The sequence below is a fragment of the Lutjanus erythropterus genome, chromosome 4 (assembly GCF_056507025.1).
Source record: "Lutjanus erythropterus isolate fLutEry1 chromosome 4, fLutEry1.hap2, whole genome shotgun sequence".
In the NCBI taxonomy this organism is placed as follows: domain Eukaryota; kingdom Metazoa; phylum Chordata; class Actinopteri; order Lutjaniformes; family Lutjanidae; genus Lutjanus; species Lutjanus erythropterus.
The window spans coordinates 11,539,582-11,563,694 of record NC_139320.1 but is presented as its reverse complement, the minus strand read 5'-3'; the positions used below and the strand labels follow the sequence as shown (position 1 = coordinate 11,563,694).

At 38.7% G+C, this 24,113-nt stretch overlaps 1 protein-coding gene across 1 annotated transcript in view; it reads right to left on the bottom strand.

Moving 5' to 3' along the window:
* Positions 1–24,113, bottom strand: part of grik4 (glutamate receptor, ionotropic, kainate 4) — a 331,077-nt gene that overhangs the window by 206,532 nt on the left and 100,432 nt on the right. Inside the window, exon 2 of the mRNA XM_084716969.1 lies at positions 17,671–17,804. Coding sequence (XP_084573095.1) covers positions 17,671–17,752 — 82 coding nt within the window. The 5' untranslated portion in view covers positions 17,753–17,804. The remainder of the gene's footprint in view (positions 1–17,670; positions 17,805–24,113) is intronic.

The window sequence follows — 24,113 nt, the reverse complement described above, 5'->3', positions numbered from 1 at the left end:
ACCAGAACTGAACCACGGTGAAAGATGTGTATTTATATTCCCATCTCCTGCATACACAGACTCGCACTCAAATTCATGTATAATGACACAAATCTTCATTCGTGACTATTTCAAGAACTGCCATGACACTGGGCTAGTTGCTAGGGCAAGTGAAAAGGGACTAATTCAAGCAGTATGAAATAAATGCATGAGTGATGATCTCAGGGTAAGATAAAATGTCATGCCAGAGTTTTTCATCTATTTTAAACAAGAACAAATCAAACGTTCCGACCTGCTTGTCAAACGTGTCTGAGGTAAGATCTGACAGAAAATGACAGAGAACTAATCATTTCTTTCATCTCAGGGGTGACATGATGGCTGACCGAGGCAAAAACAGCAAGTTCAAATTTATCGATGTTGAGTTGAAAGAAATTCTTCTGCAAATTCTCTCTTTATTTACTGTGACAGTGGTAATATTTTGTTGTACTGCTGTTGTACATTATTACGTTTTATTTGCAGATATCTTATCATAGACAATCCACTGTGCTTGTATCAGTGATTCTGTAATAAACTGATATGGTAACTTCAAAACAACAATTACTGCCTGGTCACTGTATGCCTCTGCCCACCAGCTGTAGTTTACATTCACCAAGAGAAGTTATTATCTGTTTGAAGAGTTTTTCGGTGAAATGGAAGTTATCATGATACTGACATGTATGATTCCACTGAATAATGTGGAGTGAGAAACATGCTGTTTTCACAACTGTTTTTACAGAGAGTTACAGCCGACTGATAGAGAGCTGAACATAATGTAAAATAATACTTCTGAAAATTTCAGTCTGGTTTCCAGAAGTTCCATAGCATCGAAACGGCCCAGCTTAAGGTCACAAATGACCTTTTAATGGCTGCTGACGATGGCAAATATGCAGTTCTTGTTCTCCTGGACCTTAGCTCGGCCTTTGACACAATCGACCACAACATCCTCCTCGACAGACTGAGGCGCTGGGCAGAGATTTCAGGTACAGCACTACAGTGGTTTTTATCTTATCTATCAAACAGGAAATTCTGCGTCTCAGTTAACAATTACGTTTCATCTTTTGCGTGTGTTAAACATGGTGTGCCTCAAGGGTCAGTTTTGGGGCCATTTTCTTTATACATGCTTCCTCTTGGGCATATTATACAAAGACATGGTGTGTCTTACCATTTTTATGCAGATGATTCGCAAATGCACTTACCCCTGAGATCCTCTGACCCTGATATGCTTGATTCACCAAATGACTGCCTGTCTGAAGTAAATTTTCTCCAGCTAAACTCTGATAAAACTGAAATCGTGTTGATTGGGCCCCAGCAAATGATTACACTTATCCCACCATTTACTGGTCCCCTAACAGATCATATCAAGCCTGTTACTAGGAATCTGGGAGTGTGGTTTGATGCAAACCTAAATTTTAAATATCATACGACAAAGCTTGTGCAGTCATGTTTTTTATCATCTAAGAAATATTTCAAAAATACGTTCTACACTATCTTTTAAAGACACAGAAACCATTTTACATGCTTTTATCTCATCACGCCTGGATTTCTGCAACAGCCTTTTTACCCACTTGAACCAAAAATCTATTAACAGACTTCAGAATGTTCAAAACTCAGCTGCTAGACTTTTAACCAGAACTAAGAAACATAATCATATCACTCCTGTTTTAGCATCTCTACATTGGCTCCCTGTATGTTTTAGAATAGATTTTAAGATTTTACTGATGACTTTTAAAGCTCTCAATGGCCTCGCTCCCTCATATATCTCTGACCTGTTAGTACCTTACACTCCACGACGTACCTTGAGATCCTCAGGCAGAGGTCTTTTGTCTGTTCCACATGCCCGTCTGAAAACTAAAGGGGACAGGGCCTTTTCAGTCAGGGCCCCAAAGCTCTGGAACAAACTGCCTGAGGAAATTGGGTCAGCCGTGACAGTGATCTCCTTTAAATATCTTCTTAAGACATACTTTTATCGGAGAGCCTTTCCTGATTTTATCTAAGTTTGAACTGCTGTGCACTGTTTTTATTTCTTAAAAATGTTTTTACCTTCATATTTTGTGCTGTACCATTTTATTTTATCTGTTTTAGCTGTTGTGTGACTCTTGATCCTGTCTGTTTTATTTTGTTGCCTTTGTGAAGCACTTTGTAATGTGAATTTTGAAAAGTGCTCTATAAATTATTATTATTATTATTATTATTGTTGTTGTTGTTGTTGTTGTTGTTGTTGTTGTTATTATTATTATTATTATTATTATTATTATTATTATTATAACAGTGAAGCTGACCTTTGACCTTTTTGAGATAAAGTATCATTACATCATCATTTTATTCTATTAGACATTTGTTTGAAATTTTGTCATAATCAGTGTATGAAATCTCCAGTTACAAAAAAAAAAAGACGTTTGTGAACCGTATTCTACTCAGATCATCCTTAAGTCCAAGTGGACGTTTGTGCCAAATTTAAGAAAAAATTGACCTTGAACTTTGACCTCTGATCACAAAACTCTAATCTGTTCATGCTTGAGTCAAAATGGACATTTCAGCCAACTTCTGTCAAGGTGTTCTTGAAATATCACGTACACAAGAATGGGACAGAAGGACAACCCAAGAACATAGCGCCTCCGGCCACAGCTGTCACCAGCGTGGAGGCATAATAACACTGGTTATTAAATATGCAACCAAATGTTGTCATTGCTCTCACTTATTATAGTAACATTTGAAACAACGATTTAAATGTGCAGTGGAATTTAATACTCTTGTGTCATTCCATATCACATTACTCCAACCATTCAGTGTAAAGAACTCATCTGTAGCCAAATATAACATTTATTAAATGAGCATAATATAAATAATGTGACATCTCCATACAAACATTTACTTATATAATTTACCTATGATGCTGCAATACAACGTCATGGTTATGACCTTCATTCTATATAGAGCGAAACTGTTCATGCTCTCACACTAAGCTTGTGCCCTACATCTCAGCAAATGGCAAGCTCCATTACACAGCACACACATCACCCTGCAGCTTGTAATTAGTTTGTTAATAAGTTAAGTACCAATGTTTTCATGTTTGTGTGTATCCGAGGATAGGGAAACATTTTCTATGAGTCTGTACACAGTATGTGCACATGTGCACCAGGCAAGTGAGCAAACATGCACTTGGATTTGGCTTTATCAATCCCAGTGAGGATACATTAATTTAGGAGGAGGTGTGTTTTGTGTATTTGTTGGAGTGTCTGATTGAAATTAAATACACACACACTCTACATGCCTGTGTGATGTGACTTTATCAGATTAACTGAATAATTTATCTGGTAAGCTCAGGAGCAAAGTAGTATGCATAATTGCATAATGTCAGTCCTATCTGCCATTTGTGTCATTAACTTAATGATTGGTCCCAGCACCTGCCCTGGTAATTAAAACCTTAGAAATCAATCATAAACCTGCCCTCTTTTTAGTCGATGATTGAAGTGATTTGTCTCTGCATGTACAGATTTGTATGCACAAGCAGAGACAAGTATGCTTGTATGGTACATGACATTTCACACAAAACACTTTATTTCCTCTTAAAACATCCATAACAAACCATTTCAAATTGGGTGACTGACTTTTGAGGAAAAATATCATACAACAATGATTGTTGTTTCCTCCAGGCGCACACACACACACACACACACACACACACACACACACACACACACACACACAGTTCTGTAATTAAGCTCCCTTTTTTTGATATGTCCTCATTACCTTTGCTGGCATCTGAGTGAAACAGAGAGACCTGGACAGTTGGCTCTAGTAACAGGTGGTCACCTAAAAAGGGTTCAGTTCAGATGTGCCCTGTAGCTTCAGGTCTTTGAGTACACATGTCTAAGTGCCATTAACCTAATGACTTGCACAGCACATGGCTGAGTAATTAAAAGCAGAGAGATTAATCATGAAGTCGCCTCACATGCATCATCAGCTGGACATTAGCCTCTGCTTTAGGCTCATTTATAGAAAACGTGTTAAAGTTTCACATCAGAGAAACTACGGCTACAATTCAAAGGATATTTCAAAGCAACACTGGGTACTTCCCTCAAAGCTATTTACTCTCCTTCTCTCCCAACATGCTATCCTCCCCACTCTTCTAGTAACAGTGAGTTAAATGAGTTCATGGGTGCCAACTGAAGTCAAGAGTGTATGAGGGCAAAATGAACCTGACTGGAGGCAAGGGCACAGTGACTCAGCCAGGGTGGTTCTAGCAGCCAGCCTTAATAAGTCACTGCGACTGTGCGTGGGGCTGAACTGAGGGAATTGACAGTGTGGTGCTGCTGACTTGTGGCGATTAGCTCAGCAGGGCTAATTACACTATTAGACTCCACCTGTGGGCTTCGATTTCACTGGTCCCTACAAGCCTCTGACTGGATACACACAGTACTGAACACACGTGTGTGCACACATACATGAACGAATACTTGAATGCACACACCAGTACCCCAAGCCCTTTTTCATACATATGATCACATATATGATTAGAGCTGCAACAACTGATCGATTGAAAATAATTGTTAGTTGCTGTCCGACACGTTAATATTATTATCTTGGCTAACTATGGAGGCTAAATTAAAATACAGTCATCTGTTATTAAATAAAAACTGTCATATAGAATAATATGCCACACTTCTTTTGTGGAAGACTGGTACACAATGGTTTTTGTCGTGGGTATATAACACTGCTCTTTATAGAGGTTCTTCTGCATAGAATATGATCCCCACTAATACCAGACAAATCAAAAACAGATTTTCTTTCAAAAAGTCATGAAAACAAAAACTGATGAATCTCACAGATATGTTTTTAATTAGTTTTGTTTTTGTTTCCATTAGAGGTCACTGCTAATTATTGTTCACTGTTTCACTCATTTGCTGATCTTTATATTCTTGTCTTATTGTTACAGTGTGATTTTAAATTGTTGTCTTTTGTTGTTGTTTTTGTGTGGATCCCAGGAAGACTAATGACCACTTTGTGAAAGCTAATGGGGATCCAAATAAAGAATAAAGAATTATCCAATTCCTTCCTTTAGTATCCGTCAAAGAGACCCAGCACAAAACAAAAGGAAGGGTCATTACATCACTGAGGAACATTGTATGCTCCACACTTTGGTGTCTACTGTTCTACTAAAGCTTATGGAAGTTGCAATGTCAATCATGCTATTTGGAGACCATCAGCAAGTAAACAATTGTGCACATCTGGAAATATCAGTCAGTATGCTGTTCTGTGAAGTGTTTTCTTTTATTTTTTTAGAGGCATTTCTTCATCAAAAGTCAAACAATATAGACATGTTGGGTTTTCGTGTGCTTCTCCATGCATCTCCCGTAAACTTCAATAGAACTGACACCAAACTCCAGCACTGAGCCGAGCATTTTATGTTCTATAGTGATGTAATGACCCGTCCTTTTTTTTAGTTTCCTTGGTATCAAGGTACACTGAACTTAACTGTTTTACTTGCCTAAGCTTTACCTTACCATGACCACACTGTAGCTGTCATGCAAGAATATATTGTTAAAATTAATCATTTGAAAAAAAGCTAAGATTAAACATTAAATTGAATGCTGAGTGTCAAGTCTGTGTTAAATAACACAAAATCACATAACCACAGTCTGACTTGTTATTTGTGTGTGTGATGTACAGCTACAGGTATTTGTGTTTCTAGGTAGCCCACACAAAATGCATATTTGTCAGGACTCACCCCGTGGCAACAACTTGAAGACAGAGAGCTAGTTGCTGTGGTTCTACTTTATTTACTTTACAAGAATCACACATCATACCATGCATTTTACCTTCCTTACATCTATCTCATGAGAAACTGAATCCATCCCACCCCAACTAACAACTCCAATCTTGGGAGGCCGGGTAAAGAGGTGCAGGCTCGGCCTCTGCTGCTGAAGAAGCAGAGCCAATTGAATTTAGCCCACTGAGAATCCTCTGCCGTGTTCTCCCACTGAGTGTGGAAAAGGGAACAAAGAGGCAAAGAAAGATTTGTCTGACTTTTTCCTGTGGAGCTTTTCTGGTTGTTGCTCTCCCAGTAACCAGTGATGCTCTGTAAGTGCTTTTAGAGTAATGCAAAAAAATATGAAAATTTTGTTTTCAACAAGCCTCTCTTGTGGTGTGTGTATTTGTGAGTACCGCAGGGCTTTCATACAGTTGCATGTCCCAGTATTTAGTTATAACTCAAGTCTTATTTTAAGTTAGAATGTAATTATGAGTTGTTTTAATAAGCTGTCAAACTTGGTTGGAGATTATTTACATAAATCACTTTGATTGTCAGTGGAAGACATGCGCTTATGTGTCATACTAATTGCAACTAATTCAAAAATCATTAAGTAGGCTACATAATTTAGTAACATGCTGTTATTTGTCAAATGATGCAACATGTGAAACAATATTGATAAAATATCCAGCTCATTTCTTTAAAGGTTTGTGGTAATACTGTGCTGTTGAAAAGAGAACATAAGAGCATTGGAAATAATTCTAAGTTGATATTTCAGCTAAATTTAAAAAGCAAAATCAGTAAACTACTTGCTGTTATCTGGATATTGAGAACTAGAGGGGATCCATATACTTATTCCAGCCAATATACTTTGACCGTAAATCATACACTGCACTCTGTTTAACTTAATTTGATATTTAACATGAAAGGAATCAATGTAGTTTTGTACAATCAGAAAATATACAAAATGTGTATCAGTGATGTCAATGAAATGGCAACAATGAAAAGCTACTGTACTGTTAATTTTACATCTGAAAACCTCTTAAAAATGATAGAAAAAGTTTAACTGAGATTATCTTACGTTATATTTGTGTTCAGAGCTGGTACAGAAATCATCACAGCAGCTTCTGTATTTTGACAGCTGTTGGCCCTTTTTTCTCTGCAGTGTAGCCTATTGTATTGACAGATAATGATGACTAGAAATTGGAACAAAATTGAACAATTTCAGTATGCCTGCTGACATTTACATGTACGCTTAAAAAGGTATGGGACATTTGATGGAAGTCTAAATGGCAGGAAGCATTTCTATTATGCAGACAAAACCACATGGTTACTTCCAGATTTTTAAAAAGCTCAACTCTGTTACCACTGACTGCATTTTATTACATTTTGCTTTGTATACAAATGCCCTTGCTTTTAATTTATCTTCTTTGTTGCTGACATAGTGTGTTTGTGTGTGTGTGATGTACTGCCATGTGTGTGTTTGTGTAAATAAATAAATTAAATATAATTCTGAACTGATACTAACATAATACTATTGTAACACAGAAATGTATTAAAATGAGGATTTGCGTAAGGATTGGAGTGACAGGTGTGCATGGGGTAATGGACTTCATGTATCAGTCTCTTTGCATATGGGTAAAAAAACAACACTATATTATTGTTAGAATGTGCAAGAGAAAAGTAAAGTGACACGTGTGTACAGTGTATCAGTCCTGGAACAACAGCAGCAGTCATGGCTGCATTTATGCAATGTAGAGTATTTAGGTTGATGAGTTGAGAACCCTGAAGGCCTGGTGGTAAAAACTGTCCTCAAGTCTTTCAGAGGTCATATATGGCTGCTTTATAGGTATTTGTTTAGTTTGTTTAGTGCTGTTCTGTCACTGTCAGAACAGATGAGACAGATGAAAATTGGTGTAAATCTCACTCTTGAACAATACATCAAAAACTAAAACTCATGTTTAATATTGTACATCTCTCACAAATAAAATAAATATAATATAGCTGCAAGTGGTAATTACAGGTTCAAACCTTTTTGCAGTCAACAGAAGGAAGAAGGTCTTATGATCCAACAACAAGCAGGATTCAAGCTTCGTAAAGTAATGTATGTAGCATTTCAATAACTGCTACAACAAAGAGCACATACAGGTAGAGCTGGACCTGGGTGTCAAATTTTAAGTCAGTCTGACTCACTGTGTGAGGAGCTTTGGCTTTCTCAAACTGCATTTTTGGCTATTCGTTATATTGCCACCATAAGGCTGATTGTAGTCATATTTCTTGGGAAGCATTTTCACATAATTTCCAGTTGGGGCCAACTTTCATGTCCTGCCCTTCACAAAGTCTTTTGACTTGCACATCTCACAAATCAGAACAGTTTTATTTTATTTTTTTTGTAGCCGTCTGCACCAGCTCTATGCATCCCAGTTGCTTCTGATGGGCATGAACATGACCTAAAGTGTTAATTTAGACTTCAAGTCTATTTTTTCAACAATGCATGTGTAAAGGTGAGGCTGATGCACTGAAAACGCATTTTATCCATGCTTTGTGGATGGGCAGCTCCTTCTGCTCTGGCTTAATTCCACCGACTCTCCTTTCATTTTACCCAGCAGCTGAGAAACAAGACACTGGAACATCTTTAACTTTTTCTACAGTGTTTTTGTGGGCAAATGGCACATTTACTGCTACAAAACAACTTTGCTGCTTGACTGTAATCCCCCTGCTCTCATCACCAGCATCTGTCTGTCCTGAGCACAGCCACACACTCTTGTACTTATGCATCGTGTGGATAGAAAAATAGATCAGGAATATTCACCATATCAAAGAAAGAGTGCACAGAAAGTTTTGCTGCTCCTTTGCTGCTCACACTTTGACACTCACCTTCACAGCAAATAGAGAGCCTATATATACACAGATGCTTCAATGAGGTATGAACTCTGTCATCGCATTTGCAGTCTGGACAAGGGGTCAGTCCTGCATCACTGTGTAGCCAGTTCACTGTTGATACAGTTAGAATCAAAAACGTAGACGTCACGTTGCTGTTATTCACATAAGGCAAACTCACAAAAAACATCATGGTGGCATTTTATGGTCCAAGAGACCTTTTTGTTGTGAACATTGTGTTACATGTGTGTCAAAGGTAAACAAGGTGGAGGACCCAAAAATGCAGACTGCAAAGCAAGCCCGATCAAATGTATTTAATAAAGAAAACAAAGGAACAAAAGCTTATGAAGGTCAAAAGGAGGGTCAAAACCAGTGTCCAAAGAAACAAAAGAATCCACAAAAGGGCAAAGCACAAAGAATAGTCCAGGAAAAAGAGTACAAGGTCCAACACAAGAAGACATACCAGGAGACAGGAGGTTAACACAAAAAGGAAAATGACAAACTGACAAAGAAACAGGGAAACACAGGGACTAAATAGACAAAGAACTAATAAGACACAGGTGGACAGACAGGTGAAACCAATGGGAATCAAAAAGAGTGGGAAAAGGACAAAGACAGGAAGTAAAGACAAGACACATGAAGGAGGACCAGGACTACAAAATAAAACAGGAAATAACCAACAAAAACCTCATACCATGACACATTGAGAGGGATATGAGAATCAAATTTCAAGTCAATCTTTCAAAATATGCGTTTTTGGCTATTCGTTATAGTACCACCATTTGGCAGATTGCTATCTTATTTTTTTTTTTAAAGCATTTGGACATCATTTCCAGTTACTGAGTCAGGTTTCGTGGTTCTAGCTTGCTTCAGTTCACTGCATTCTGACTTCCATCAGAAGACAACAAAAAATAAACTGGCACAGACTCAATAGGGTTCTAACCCTTGGGATTTGGATGGTGCATACATGTGAGAGATGGCAGCATCTATATAGAAATATCTACTCCACTGTATCTGTGGTCACGAGTTTATAGAGTGACTGCAAGAAAGAGGCCATGCATAAGAAAAGTCAAAATAATAATTGTATATAATAATTTATAATTCACTCTATGTGGTAGAGTGGGAAGTTTAGCAACTTGTGATGGTCGCAGTATGAAACTATTGCCTCATTGCATTGACCAGAGCATGCTGATGACTTTCAGGCGTCTGCTAAGGACGCCCCTGGGCCTTTCCCACTGGACATGTACTACTGGGAGGAGACCACGGGGCAGACGCAGGACATGCTGGAGGGAGTACATCTCCCAGCTGGCCTGTGAGCACTCAGGGATCAGACGGAGAGCTGGAGGAAGTTGCTGGAGGAAATTATGCATGGGTCTCTCTGCCCATGCTGTTGTCACTGTGACCCTGACTAGAGTGAGAGGCTAAAAGAAATTATGAATAAATGGGCAAATAAAACCAACAAACATACACAGCCTGGCTCTTGAATTCTCCCCGAGGGCCTAATAATAAGAGAAGTGATTATTCATGAAATGTCAGTGGCGGTAAAATATCAATTTTTTAATACATTCCCTTGCCGCCCTTTGCTGAACTCATTCCAAGTAAACAGTTGTATATTGACAATGTATTCATGTCTTGAAATTAGATCCAATGATAGTCAATGAAACAAACTACATGTTGATAGATTTAATAGTGGAGTGACATAACACTATGAAAACAGACACTGATTGATCAATATATTAATATTTAGCTTTTCAAAAGATTTTAAAGGGACACTTCAGATTATTTGAAGTGGGGATACATGAGCTACTTGGTAACTGACACCTTGTATGTTACCTACAGCAGATGACAGTTGACTGACCTCCACTTAGGAAACGTGAGGAGCAACAGCAACAAAAGGTATTTAAGCCACTTAATAAAGATCCACCTAAAAAAAACACATCAGTTTAAGTATATGCTATGTTTACAATATTTTCACTGCTTTACTTTGCTGTAAGACATACTTTTCTGATGAGAAATTGCCATTATATAAGCAAAATATTGCCCTTTCCAAACCAACCAAGCTCCCTCGGTGAAATCCGTCAGTTTTCTGTTGCAGAACACAGGAGTTGTTGGTGTCCTACTGCCTAAATCAGTTAGTTTGTTTGTGTTGTGGAGACCTTCACCTTTTAAAAGGATAGTTTGGATTTACCAAAGTCACACAATAACACAAACAAACTAACAGATTGAAGCAGTGGAGGACCAGCAACTCCCTTGTCCTTCAGAGTGAAATTACTGATCTTGCCTATGGAGTTTGGTTGGTTTGAAGAGAGCAATATTTGGCTTGTACAGCAGAAGTTCCCCATCAGAAAAGGTCTGTCAAAACAAAGCGGTGAAAATATTTAAAATAAAACATACACTTATGTTTATTTTTTTAGATTGGCATTTTCTTAGGTGGCTAAAATACATTTTGCTGCTGACCCTGTCCACAGCAGTTCATTGTTTAGCCTCCGAGCTGGTACTCTCCTCTGCCTCACTAAACTGAGGGCTTGCCAACCACCATCTACTAGGTAATACTACTACTGCTAGTATTGCAACTTTATGCTCATGTGTCAGACTGTCCTATGATCTGGAAAAGAGAATTTTTGCATGCACTATCCTTAATATTATTCAAATGGTTTTCTGTAAAGGTTGCTGAGCAATGTAAGAAACAATTGAAGCACATCCGATTTATCTATTTAATAGCATTGTAATACTAAACAAGACCATGGAAGATTTTTGCTTCATTATGAACAATGAAAAATGCTGGTGTCTGAGATTTTGTGTTGAGCTTACAACAGATTTTACCATAACAATCAATATTAATCCCTAGTCTATTCTGGTTAAAGAGGGTCTACACATGCTGCTCTAAAATTAAATCCAAAGCCTGCTCTACTGCACACAGACAGCACATTTAAGGTGAGTAAAGGATATCTGCTGAGGGAATTTCACAGTACTTGAGTGAGCCAGCACACAGTGGGTGCCAACAGCTAAATTTAGTGTTAGCCTCATAGGGGGAGGCCTTCCCTGTGGTGAAGCCCAATGCTACGAAACACTTTGTGGGCTTCAGAGAGATAAGAGAACCCGATGTGATACACTCTTAGAAATAAGGGTTCCAAAAGGGTTCTCCCTATAGTGCTGAGGTTCTACCTAGAGCCATTAGTTTATAAATACACCTTTCTTGAAGAAAGGGTTTCTCAAGGGTGCTTTGTAAGAGTAAGGGTTCCATTAAAAACGCTTTTCATCTTTACAACCCCTCAAAAGGGATGAAAAAAAGACTTGGGTGAAGAGAGACTTGCTGAAATCTTTGAGGAACTCTTTCCTTAAGGGCTCATTGTAAAATAATATAAAGGGGTTCTCAGTAGTAGTAGCGGGTTCTAGACAAAACCCGTCAAATCTAACAAGGTTCTTGGTAGAGCCCCCAGAGTGTGTTCAAGATAAAACCCTTGTAATATAAAAGGGTTCCCGCTAGAGCTCCCTGGATAGGTTCTAAACAAAACCCTTGGAATCTAAAAAGGTTCTTGGTAGAACTCCGTCGGTGGGTTCTCGTTAGCATCCCTAGAAGGTGTAAAGGTTCTGGACAGAACCCTCAGAGAGGCTTCTGTGAGGAACCAATACACCATTGAAGGGTTCTCTGTAGAACCTCTCACAGGGCGTTCTGTGTGAAACATTTCACAGATGGTTCTAGGTATAACCCTTTATGTTAGGTTCTTGGTGGAACTCTCTGAAGGGTTCCAAGTGGAACCTTGATAAAAGCCTCTACAAGGAAACAAAAAAGGTTCTCGTCTGGGGACAAGCTGTAGAACTTTTTCTGGTTCTAGTTATCATCTTTACATCTATGAGTGCAGACACATCTTCGACCCGTCTGTCAAAAGCAGCACTGAGTAATAGAGTGTGATGGGATTTGTCTGGAATCTCTCAGGATTAAGAAGTTGATGCTAAAGAGGCAGTGAAAAGGAACAACAGTGAAATTAAAAACATTTTTAAAACCTTGGCGATCACTTTACACCATTTTGCTGAGCTCCTACTGCGTTCCTTGTTAAGTTAATTCCAAAAGGGGTGATAAGATGGAGAAGCAATGCGTCTAGTGTGAAACCTCCAACTGGCTTTGATTTACAAATTGGAGATAATTGGCTTTTATATTCTGATATTGAACTGGACGGAGGCCGTGTGAATGAGGGCTCTGCAGTGTTGATGAATGTAGCTCTAATGAAGGATCATGTAGCTCTTATGACTATTTTCCTTGATTTTCAGTCTCTGTATTAACAATAAGAGCTATCAGCTAATAGTAGTAATTATGTTGCGTTAGCATAAGCGCTGGCTTATTGGCTGGATGAAATTAGACGGCAGACACTCTTTCACACAACTGATTGGGGAATACCACCCACCAAAACGAGATGCACCATATGGGAGTGAACAGGGATTTATCATGTAATATTATGCAGTATCTCTTCCTGTTTAAAGATTTTACTTATGTAATCCCATGTCTGAATTATTAAAATGTCCTCTCAAACAGTGTTATTTCATGATAGTATTTATGATTTGGTTTGACCTAATATACTGTTTGTTGGATGATACTGCTCATGATTTGATAAAACTTCACTTGTCTCTGTGGCGTGTCTTATTAGAAGCCACAGTGAAGCAAATTCAATTATTCATACAGTCTCAGGTCAGTATCACTGTAATTAATCTTTCATTACTTTACAACAACTTCCAACAACACTGCAGGTTATACACCGTCCCACTGCTGCAACACGGCAGTAAAAATACCATAAAAGTCATTTTTTATTTGTACCTACCTTCCCAAACAGACGGTCTATCAGAGGGCATGCAGACCAGGGGCACATTTACAAAATTGTTTGAACTTAATATAATTTCCAACATTGTGTTTATGTTTGAGTCATAAAAGATACTGAGCATAAAAAATCTGGCTTACACAGGTTTTTCAAAGCCCACTTTTTTCTTTTTGTTGCATTTGAGATTGGTCCAATTGTACCTTGCAAACACATTCGCATGATCCCCTCAATATCACAAGTCGAAATGTCAAGTGAGGGAGGAAACCTGAGGTTTAACATTACACCAACACTGGGGGGTTGAAAGTAGGTGTTGTCTAGCGCAAATGCCAGGGCTGCTTTTTGATCCTTGTGTTACTGCCTTATAATCAGTGATTGCCCTTCATATAATGCTCACACGAGGATTTAGTCAGGAATAGCTATGAACCAAAAGAAAAAAACAAACTTTTGGAAACATCGCAGCGATGACACAAGCTAGCTTGTTTAGTGCAGAGAAAGTAACGTCTCACTCTGTCACTTGAGGTTTTGCCAGTCCAACAAACACCACCAACACTGTCACGTCCCTTCTTTTCTTTAGATTAGGCAAGACTGCTGCTTGTTGTTTCTGTTTTTGATACAGTCCAGTACAGTACAGACATTCCACCATGCTCCTTATTTTAATCCAGTTATCCAGGTTGAGTAAGTGTGCAGAATAAAAAAAGCTTCCTTCTTTGAAGTGAATAATTGTACCATAAACATGTTTTATAAAATTGGTATTAAAAAAGTATCGTTCAGGAATCTGTATCAAAGTAAAGGTCAAGCCCTAGGATCCTGAGAGGCATTGAAACCAATTTCCAAACCACAAGTCCATTTTATCCCCAGATTTGCCAACTACACTGCAGAGACAAAGATAAGTTCCTCAGTTCACCTACACTGAGCTTGCGGCTGGCTGCTGGATGGTCCTGGCGGGGAATGTGGCAGGGGTGGGAGGTTGTTTTTGGCCCTGATACATTCAGAGAAGGCCAGACAGTGACATTATGCCAGCCAGGCAGGACTCGAGGGACAGCCATGTTAAATACCATCTCCTGGAGTGCAAATGGCAGGGAGTTTGTGGTGGTGTTTTGGGGTATGTGTTTGTTTGTGTGCCTTGGTGTGCTTTGAAATGCGTGTGTATGTTTGTGTGTGTCTGTGCTTGAGCATATCTATGCCTGTGTTGCCTTGCACATTAATACACACACAGTCAGAGCACACACAAACACATACTGACACTACACTGGCAAACTGACTAGAACTGTGCACAGATGACATTAGAAGAAAAGGAAAAACAGGCCAACTGCCTAATTATCCATCAACCATGCAACATGACTGACATAAACATAAACCACCTTCGCTGCAAAGTTGCTTTTGTGCAATCAGGTGAAGGGTGGAAGAAATGTAGAGATAAAGCAGAGACGTGGGATTGCTTGCGATTTATCCAACAGTATTTACAAACAGGGAATTGTTTGTTCTGTGAAGCTATATTGCTGTTTGTTTGGGGCATCATATGTCAAACCACCAAAAGATTCCTGCAAACCTTCACTGTGCTGTGGCAAAGCTATGAGACAGGGAGCAGACAGATGAGAAAACTAGTGAGTGATACTAAAATGTCCTGTTCAAATAATAAGAAATGTTGATACTGTTTGAAGATGGCAGTTGGACTGACTGCATTTTGTCTAGGTTCAAAATACTGGATGGATAAAAAGACTTACTTCTTTCACACAGCAGGCGAGGTATGGGGAGGAAGGAAAGATCAGCAAGAGGCTGCATTAAAGTTCCAATATGACTTTCTCTGAGTTACAATGAGCTGAACAATGTTTTCATCACTACTGAAACTCATTTCTCCAGAAAATATGCACCGTAGTTTTATCATGCTGAGAACTGAGTCCATGACACCAGGAGAGGCACATTCTTTGTTTTCAATAGTTTTTCATCCATCATTTTTTTTCTAAAACTGCACCTCTGCTTACATTTTAATGCACCATTTGGGTTTATATGATGTTTTGATAGCCTCACAATAACCACATAGGGGTTTCTATACCGATTTTGTGTTATTAACTTCCACCCTTCTCCCCTGACAACAAGTCTCACTCTCAACTGTTCCTGAAAGTTGACAACCCTGCTATAAATTTAAAGCCAGCCACTGAGAGACCATGATGGGAGCACAGTGCAAGAGCTGCGATATCAGTCTCAATCTCTCTCTTTACGTCTATTTCCCATCTGTTTTATATACAGTACATATTTGTGTGTGTATATATGTGTGTGTGTGTGTGTGTGTGTGTACACACCAAGGAATCTATACATAAATAAAGAGACAGTCAGTCAAAGTTTTGGTAGACAGGGGGCTAGTGACAGGGTGTCAGAGACCTGCTGACTGTAGGAGAATAATAACAAGTAAGAACAACTCCCATTGGTTACCAACCGGCTCTGGCAGGTTATGAGACTTTTGAACCATGCCCTGGTGCCAGATGCCAAATCTAGTCAGTTTCAACCTTGGTCCACCGATCTGCCACTATATTGGCATAACAATGCCACTGATTTAGCCAGATATTATCCAGAGTGTGAAAGAGATCTGTACACCAAAAATGTCCTGTTTAAAGGACATGTATTTATTGCCGCCTGATGTTTTGAGATTTCATTCTCAGACTGCTTCTCTCTCTCAATTCTTCTAGGTATTTTGTGACCCCGTATCCATCCCATTAGCTATATAGGCATATAGGTATGTGCTTGTCTTTTTTATTATCTTTTCAGGTGACATTACCAACAGTGTGAAAATCAGCCTACAGATTTTTAACATCATAGTTAAAGCTAATATTAAGGCCAAGAATAGGGTTTAAAAGGGTCAGGTTAGAGTTAGCAATGGGATTAGACAAAAATCATGAGAATGGTTACACATTACACAGATTTGCAGGCAACGGAGTAGTTACAAGTGGATTACACTACTAGATATGTACTATTAATATCTATTTGGTCTGACTCACCAGATGTAAACTGCAAGTATAAGTCTGCCATTGGATGCATTAAAGGAACCATACACCATATCCATTATCTTCTTTTTCAAAGTCCCCCATTACTTTGGGAAACAACAGCAACCTAGCTAGAAACCCACATGCTGAAAATGGCAATCACCTGGGTCACTAATGATATAAACATAAATTACCTTTTCTTTTGCAGGAATTTAGCCATTTTAATGCCAGAGGATTTTCCCCTATAGCAGAATGTTCATGTGTAGCAACCTTATTCCCAAATTTTGTCAGCAGGATTTTGTGTCTTCCCTAAGACCAAACTTAAAATATATCATGAATTATCAAAACATCTATATTTATAAACTACTGATGGAATGGTAATTCAATGAAAATGAAACATGAGAAACTTACAATTAACTAAAGAAAAAAGTGAGTTACACAGAACTCCACATGGTAGCTGAATTATCACATCCAAATTACAGTCATCCAATCAAAACATTTAAAAAAATGTTTTGATTGCAGATTTTATGTTCAGTAACTGCCACTAAGATAACAAAATTTCTTCAGCTAGTCATGTTTTTATTTCCAGTTGAAGCTGTACTGTTGGATATGAACAAGTCCAGTAAAAAGTATCTATTTTATCCCAGGTTTCCATCTGGATATCCTCAGTCCCCAAACTGCCTTGTTGTCTAAGTCTATAGTGTATTGCGGTGAAACCTAATGGTTAAACTCAACACAGTTACTCCATGTATGTCCCACTGAAACACTGCATAAAACTAACGTGATCTTTTTTTGTGTCAAGGCTGGATCTAGTGTATTTCAGAGCCAATTAGGACTTTGTCATATCTACGCATGATTTTATTAACCTGTTGATACCTCAAGCCATCTGTGACGGGACAAACATGGGCTTTTTTCAACACTTTTGATTGAATTTCTACAGCCAATTTTCCCATGACAGACTGTGAAGTTAGACTGTTCTATCAATCTGAGCTAACAATTCAACAGAATTTTGATTTTAACTCAAGGCTGCTAATTAAAAATTGAAATTCATTCATTCATTTTTTAGTTGAAAAGAAAATCCTTTTGTGTACTGCATGAAGTATAAGAATATCCTGCAAGGGCAACTTGTAACGTGTCTGAACCCAGCCCCAAAAAGAAGAGTTCCAGGGCCAACATTTATATAGTTTTTTTCCACAAAGACTGTACAATACTGATATTTAGTCATGCAGCTTACCTATTCTAAAGGAGAGCGGGCCACCAGAGGTGCTTCTCACCCACATGGCTAAGAAGAGCAGAAGCGCCCAGGCTGTGAGCATCTTCTATGACTCCTCATGGGTCCTGCCCCGGGGGTGCCCCTGTCACAGCCACCTGAAATAAATCCAGAAGACAAAGAGAACACGCCATTTATACATCAACCAACATCAAGGAAGGAACACATAGAAGCCAATGCTGTGCAGCATACTGTTAAACCAGCAGACATACAGTCCTTGTTCTGTCTCTTTTGCTCTGTCTCTATCTACAGTATTGCTCTTGTTGCATACTGGGAAACTGTTATTGAGAGTGTGAAACTGCTGCTAAGTGAATTTGAGGCCCATGGGAGTATTGATGACTTTTCCTCCCTCATTGCGAGTTTGCTTCTTGGGTTTTTATTGTTTTTTGTCAGATACAGAGACATTCCAAAAAATGTCAAACGTGTGTCCTTCTGATGGCTTTAAAACTAAAATCTCATCTTAAATCTTTGCATTTAACTTGTGTTGAGAGCTGTCATGTCTTTATCTGTTGGTCACGTGGACAGTAAATGACTGGCTCTCCATTGATTTGTGTGAACTCTTCAAAGACGTTCCAAGAGCTCAAAGACGCCCCACAAACACCCAAAAGTCATTAAGCAAGCTTAATATTTGGTCATGTCAGGGATGAGTAGGGTAGCCATGCAACAAGTGACAGTGCAGACATAGGCTGGAGGAGGAGAGAAGTTGAGAAGGAGAGCTGTAAGAAACATCAGCCAGAAAAGCCAAAATATAGAAGAAAATGAGCAAAACATAATTACAAATAGTAGCAGTAGTTATCAAGTTATCAAGTAGCTAAACTAGTTCCACATGCAGCAGCTACAACAGGAACATGTGCCACACTAATGCTTTATTAATAATCTGTTGTTACTTCGTTTTCTCATAAGAAAATGCAGTTTGGAGACCAAACAGTCTTGTTGGGGATTCCTCCCAGAGAAGGAGATATTTGTTGGGTGACCTCCTGTCACTGATCAGTCATGTGATGTGCAAACCACAATGCAAAAAGAAAGTCCTTCGTGTTACATACACATATAACATATATACAGACTAAAAAATCAGAGGAGAGTAGGATAAAATATATAATAAAATACAACAAAAATGAGTATATACACTTGTTTACATACATATATAGGCCTACATATACACGTATGCATCCAGGAAATAAATCTGAAGTGCATTTTGTGAATTTGATCTAGGGGTAGTAAACAGCAGCAAGAAGATAGTGATGGTTGACATCTTCACATAAAAAAAAAAAAAAAAAAAAAAAAAAGACATCTGGGAAACATTGCCCATCAACTTTGATGATGATGTTTTTGTCCTCCTCCCTTCATCCTTCTGGAGTTTTGCATGTTGTATCCTGGCACTTTGGAGATTGGTCTACCCATCAAGTGCAATACCGTGATCCAGAACCTTGTGACACAGCAGTAGCCTCTTTTCGTGGCTACAAAAGTCTCTAATTTCCCTTTGCCAGGAGCAGCCTTAAGTTCAAGCTGGGTTGGCATGGCTCTTATTGGCTCGGTGGTCGAAAGATGCCTTGTGCATTTTCTCAAGATCTGCTGCTCTTTAATCCAAATTCAACAGTTCCTTTTCCAATGAACCAACAATCTCGGTTACAAGACAGAAAGTTGTGTAGTGTGAACCGTATAACATCTTGCTACTTAAAAAATTGGCAGTCATTAGCTGCTTCTCCTGACCGCCATTCTTCTAGTGTGTATATTGATGTAGGAAAAGAACATCCTTTCATGCACTGCTCACAAGCTTTTAAGCTATACTGTCTGTCTGACTGTCTACTTCTTTCTGCTAGGGTGCAGGCTACCTATGACAACCTGTCATATATGTCTGTCATGTGTGAATAAGGCTGATGTTGGCTGTGTTTGCTGTGTTCATACTCTGAAGCATGGTGTCCTCTGTGCCCTCTGCTTCTCAGAGACTGTCTCAGCATCTGATCTTCTGTTGTAGCTTATTCAGTCATGCTGATGGGTCATTGTTAGGCCTTTTTTCCATTCCACACTCTATTTCACCTGCTCCATTGTTTCCATCTTTTTTAATACCAAAAGTGGTTAACCAATACGGAAAAAAACTGACAGCATAAATGCTTGACAGAGGTCCAGATTTGTTTGCCCAAGGCGCCAGGGCAACTGTTACGGCTGAGCTCTGTCTCCAAATTTCATTATCATATCAGATTATGTGTTGCTATAAACAAAACAGAAAGGGTTGGCATAAAAAAACAACAACGTGTCACTTCTTATAAGAAGGCATCCAAGGTTTAAAATGTCCTGTGTGTCAACTTGTTATTCTCTGTTCTTGTGATTCTTCCTTTCTTTATTCAGCTGATTAACACTATACCAAGTTTAAGGACTGTGTTTAAACATTAATGGTGGAGGGGAAAGCAGAAGAGAGATGTAGTTGCAGCAATGATAAATCAGAAAGAAGTCAGCTGTAGGTCTCCTTCAAGAGACCCACAGCAGTGAGGATAATGAGGTACACACTGGGGCCTCTGGTGGGGGGTACATTATGTTCTTAGTCTTGGGAATAGTTTAAGTGCAGCGCAGGAAAAACTGGGCCTGTATTTATCAAAGTTTTCACAGGGGCAATTCACTCTTAATTGACCCACAATGCAACCTGTGATGGATACATGTATTTGGTCCTACTTTTAGGCTGAGGAATGAAAGCATTTTATCATCTCTCCCAACCGAAGAAATGACTCTCATCCTCCAGGGTTTTGAAGGCCTGCAGAGCTATTTGGTTTTCCCAGCAGGTGGACAAAGACAGGACAAACATGCACACATATTCCAGGTGAGGAAATATGATGAACATTTAATTTATAAGAACACGTTTCTTCAAACGCAGAGATTGCAATGAAACTTATTTTGACTGATTTTGTCCATGTTCTGGATAATTGCCCTATCTATAAACCTGGCCCCATATCGCAGAGCTCTTTCATTTCATGCTTAATTGAAAACATGGAAAGAGATTTAAAAAGCCCTGATTTGGTAGCAGCTGTGATTGCATTTATTGCACCTCAAAGCTTGTATATTCAATAGCTTTCCCAGCACTTAAATAAAGTAGATTAAAAAGATTAAAATGAAGTAGATTAAATTACACAAAGGGAAAAAAAAAACATTTATTGATATGCACATACTATTCTTGATATTGTGGCCAAATTCCAGGAAAACTAGAGACACACCATTAGAGTAGACGGACAGCAGTGTGAACGACTCGTCTAAATTATTACTATAGCTGAGACACATTTATATTTATACTTATACAGAGAAGCGAATTTTACAGCCCCTCTGATAAGACAGTGGAAGGTTTATCACTAGAGTGGATTGAGTTGGTTTAAAACAGTCATAATTAATATTTTTAATGGCCAGGGCTCAACAATGAAGAATACCCACTTGCCTAGGGCAAATAAAATACCATGTTCTGCTAGTAAATTTAGCAACTCAATGACCTGACTGGGCAAGTGGTAAAAAGGAATTAAACTATTAATCTATTTTGATTATTGATTAATAAATAAATCATTTTTAATACAAAAATGGCAGAAAATGCTGTCAATGAGACATCATCTTGGACTTTGGCAAACTGGGACAGACATTCTTCACTATTTCTGATATTTTATAGACACTGCGGACATAGATTAAACATGAGAATTACGTTAAGTCTTAGTTGTTATTTGATAACCACTAATAAATAACAGCTTTGTCATGAGTTGATTGGGGAGTAGGTCTGGGCCTGCAGAGAGACTGCTGCCGCTGAGGAGCTCTGGAGGAGAGAAGTGGGGGCAGAGAAGGAGCTTCTGGAGGAATAATCGACCCGACTCATACCGGATTTCACTCTGATCCACAGCCATTTAGTGGCAGGTGGGGAGCTCAGAGTTTATTTTTTAAACATTTGAGGATAAAAAAGTGGACTTATCATTTCTCAACCTGTCTGCGGCAATGAGCCGGCGAGTTGGTGACCTCCACTGTCAGGTGTTAAAATGTACGTTAATTAGTATCTCCTTGTCCATGTTGACTGTTGACTGGAGGGGAAATTTACTTTACTTCATGAATGTACAGATAGGAGAGGGGGAAAAGAAGAGAAACTGAAATGAACTGAAAGAAAGAGGCTCAAATGAATGCAAGCACACAGACACACACACTCCTGATGAAATGCACCATAATAAACCTAATGTACAGTACACTAGTTGCTGCACACTAAACAGGAGAAAGTTAAAAACTAGCTCGTGAACATGGTAGATCACTTAGCAGCTAAAGAACCAGATATTTCCCTGGAGGTGGTAGAGACCAAATACAGAGCTAAAAGAGAGTGAATATGGGACAGGTGACACAAACATTAATCCAAATGAATGATAATGTGCTCCTTGTCTACCAACTTTGCTATATCAACTTAAAAAGGCAACAATATGTCAATGTTATGTTCACAAATTGTTTAAAACAAAATATTCTTGCAAGTTAAAGATAATAGATTGTGTATAATTTTTATCTGTTTAACTAATTTTTATTTTTCAGGTTTTACCTGTGTATAATTACAGTATACTGTTACAGATGTTAACAGCTTTCTGTTTTTTGTTTAATTTTTACAGCCTCAAAGTATATGTTGATTGCGCACCAGAAATACTGAGAAAAACAAAACTTGCCATCATTCATTTCAGAACATCGTTCTGAGTCTGAAACAGCAAACCACTGATGTCATTCCTGGTATTTTTAGTCTTATTTTAGCTGACCACGATTCCTTGAAATGATTCTTAAATGCTTACTAAATACATGTCCTGTTCTCTTTTCATCAAGGTTAGGCTTTGTCATTTAATCTGCCATTAAGGCAGTGAAGGAGTGGGTGGTTCTGGTATGCAGTGATGGAGAGAAGTGTCAGTGTTAATGTTGCAGTGAATTGACAGTTTTTTAAAGAAGCTGAGAGAGGTCAGTGACTCTAATTGACAGTGATGTACTGGGAGGAAACTGGAACCGTATAAAGGACTTTACTTTGGACAGGACAAACACTGAGTCTCTTTAGACTCATCCTTCCAAATATAGTGAGCCACTTTGATCTGCTGGATGCATGGAGGACAAAGAATCTAAATGTCAGACGGTACACCTGTGAAGATGGCAGACAGCAAGATTAGCGCAGCCAGACTGAATAAACTAGGGCTTCTATTTTTGTGCAGGCTCGAAGCCAGCAGAGGTGCAAATGTAGCCACAATGTCATTTTCATCTGGAGGAAGTCCACTGTTTTGTGTTTGCACCTGTTGGGTTATTTCGGCACACTGATCTCTTGAGGTAGGAGGTGGGTTCTGGATTTATGGGAGTATTTACCTGGAGTGTCTTAGCTGGCTACCTAAACTTCAGAAAAGGAAAAAACTCCAAAAGTGTAATCTGAAGACCCAGCAGAGTTATTGTATGGGCTGTAAAATAGTTTTTTTGTGGGTAACTCTTTCATTTTGTTTCATTTAATTTTACACAGTATATCCTCACAGGCTTTAGTGTCCACTTCTGCTAATGTAGTGTGACGGATTTTGGTCATTCTACTTTCCATGCTTTCTTTGACACTGTGGATATGTCCAGACGCATTTCTTATTGTTATCAACATCAAAACTGTCATAATTATGGATGAGTCGATAGCCTTGTCATGTTCTGCCTCCTGCAACCTCTACCCAGGCACCACCCACCACCCAAAGTAACAGAGTACTTCCAGTAAGGTGAGAACACACAAGAAAGGCAGCTCATATGAGAAAGCAGCATATCAGTTGTCTCTCTTTCTACATGAGATGAATCTCTGTTTTGAACTAAGTCACTACGCTATGAACAAAATGACCATGCATCTCTCAGTGTCTCTTGAATCACTTGTCTGTCAGAGCAAAATATGTTCCACGTCAGTCAAGTCCATTGAAGGTACAAGCCATGTAATACATGGACCTAATGCTTTACCAGAGAATAGATCTACAGCTCAACAGTGATGGATAGCCTCAGATAATGTCTGCCATGTACTGTAGCTGTGTATGATGAATAGCTCCTTTGGATGGTGTATTTTGTTAACATGACATTGTCAAGACTCTGCCTTTTGCTTAACAACTACCAATTTAAATCTGCACCTCCAAGATGTTGAAGTGATGAAGAGCACTCTGCTTTTTCTTAGCAGTGAAAGTGTTTGTAGTGTAAGTGTGAAATCAAATGAGCCAGTGACAACAGTACAAGTCTATGATTATCATTCAGTACAGCTCTGTGGGGGTGAGAGTGTTGTGAATGTCTCAAACCCTCCTTACACCCTGAAGAGATTCACTGAGGCTGCAACTGCATGTGTTTTTACTGAGCTTATTTAATGACAAGGAATACAATAAAGCAGGTTCCTTTTTCTTTTTCAATTTTTTTCTGGCAAATTATTGCAGCATTAA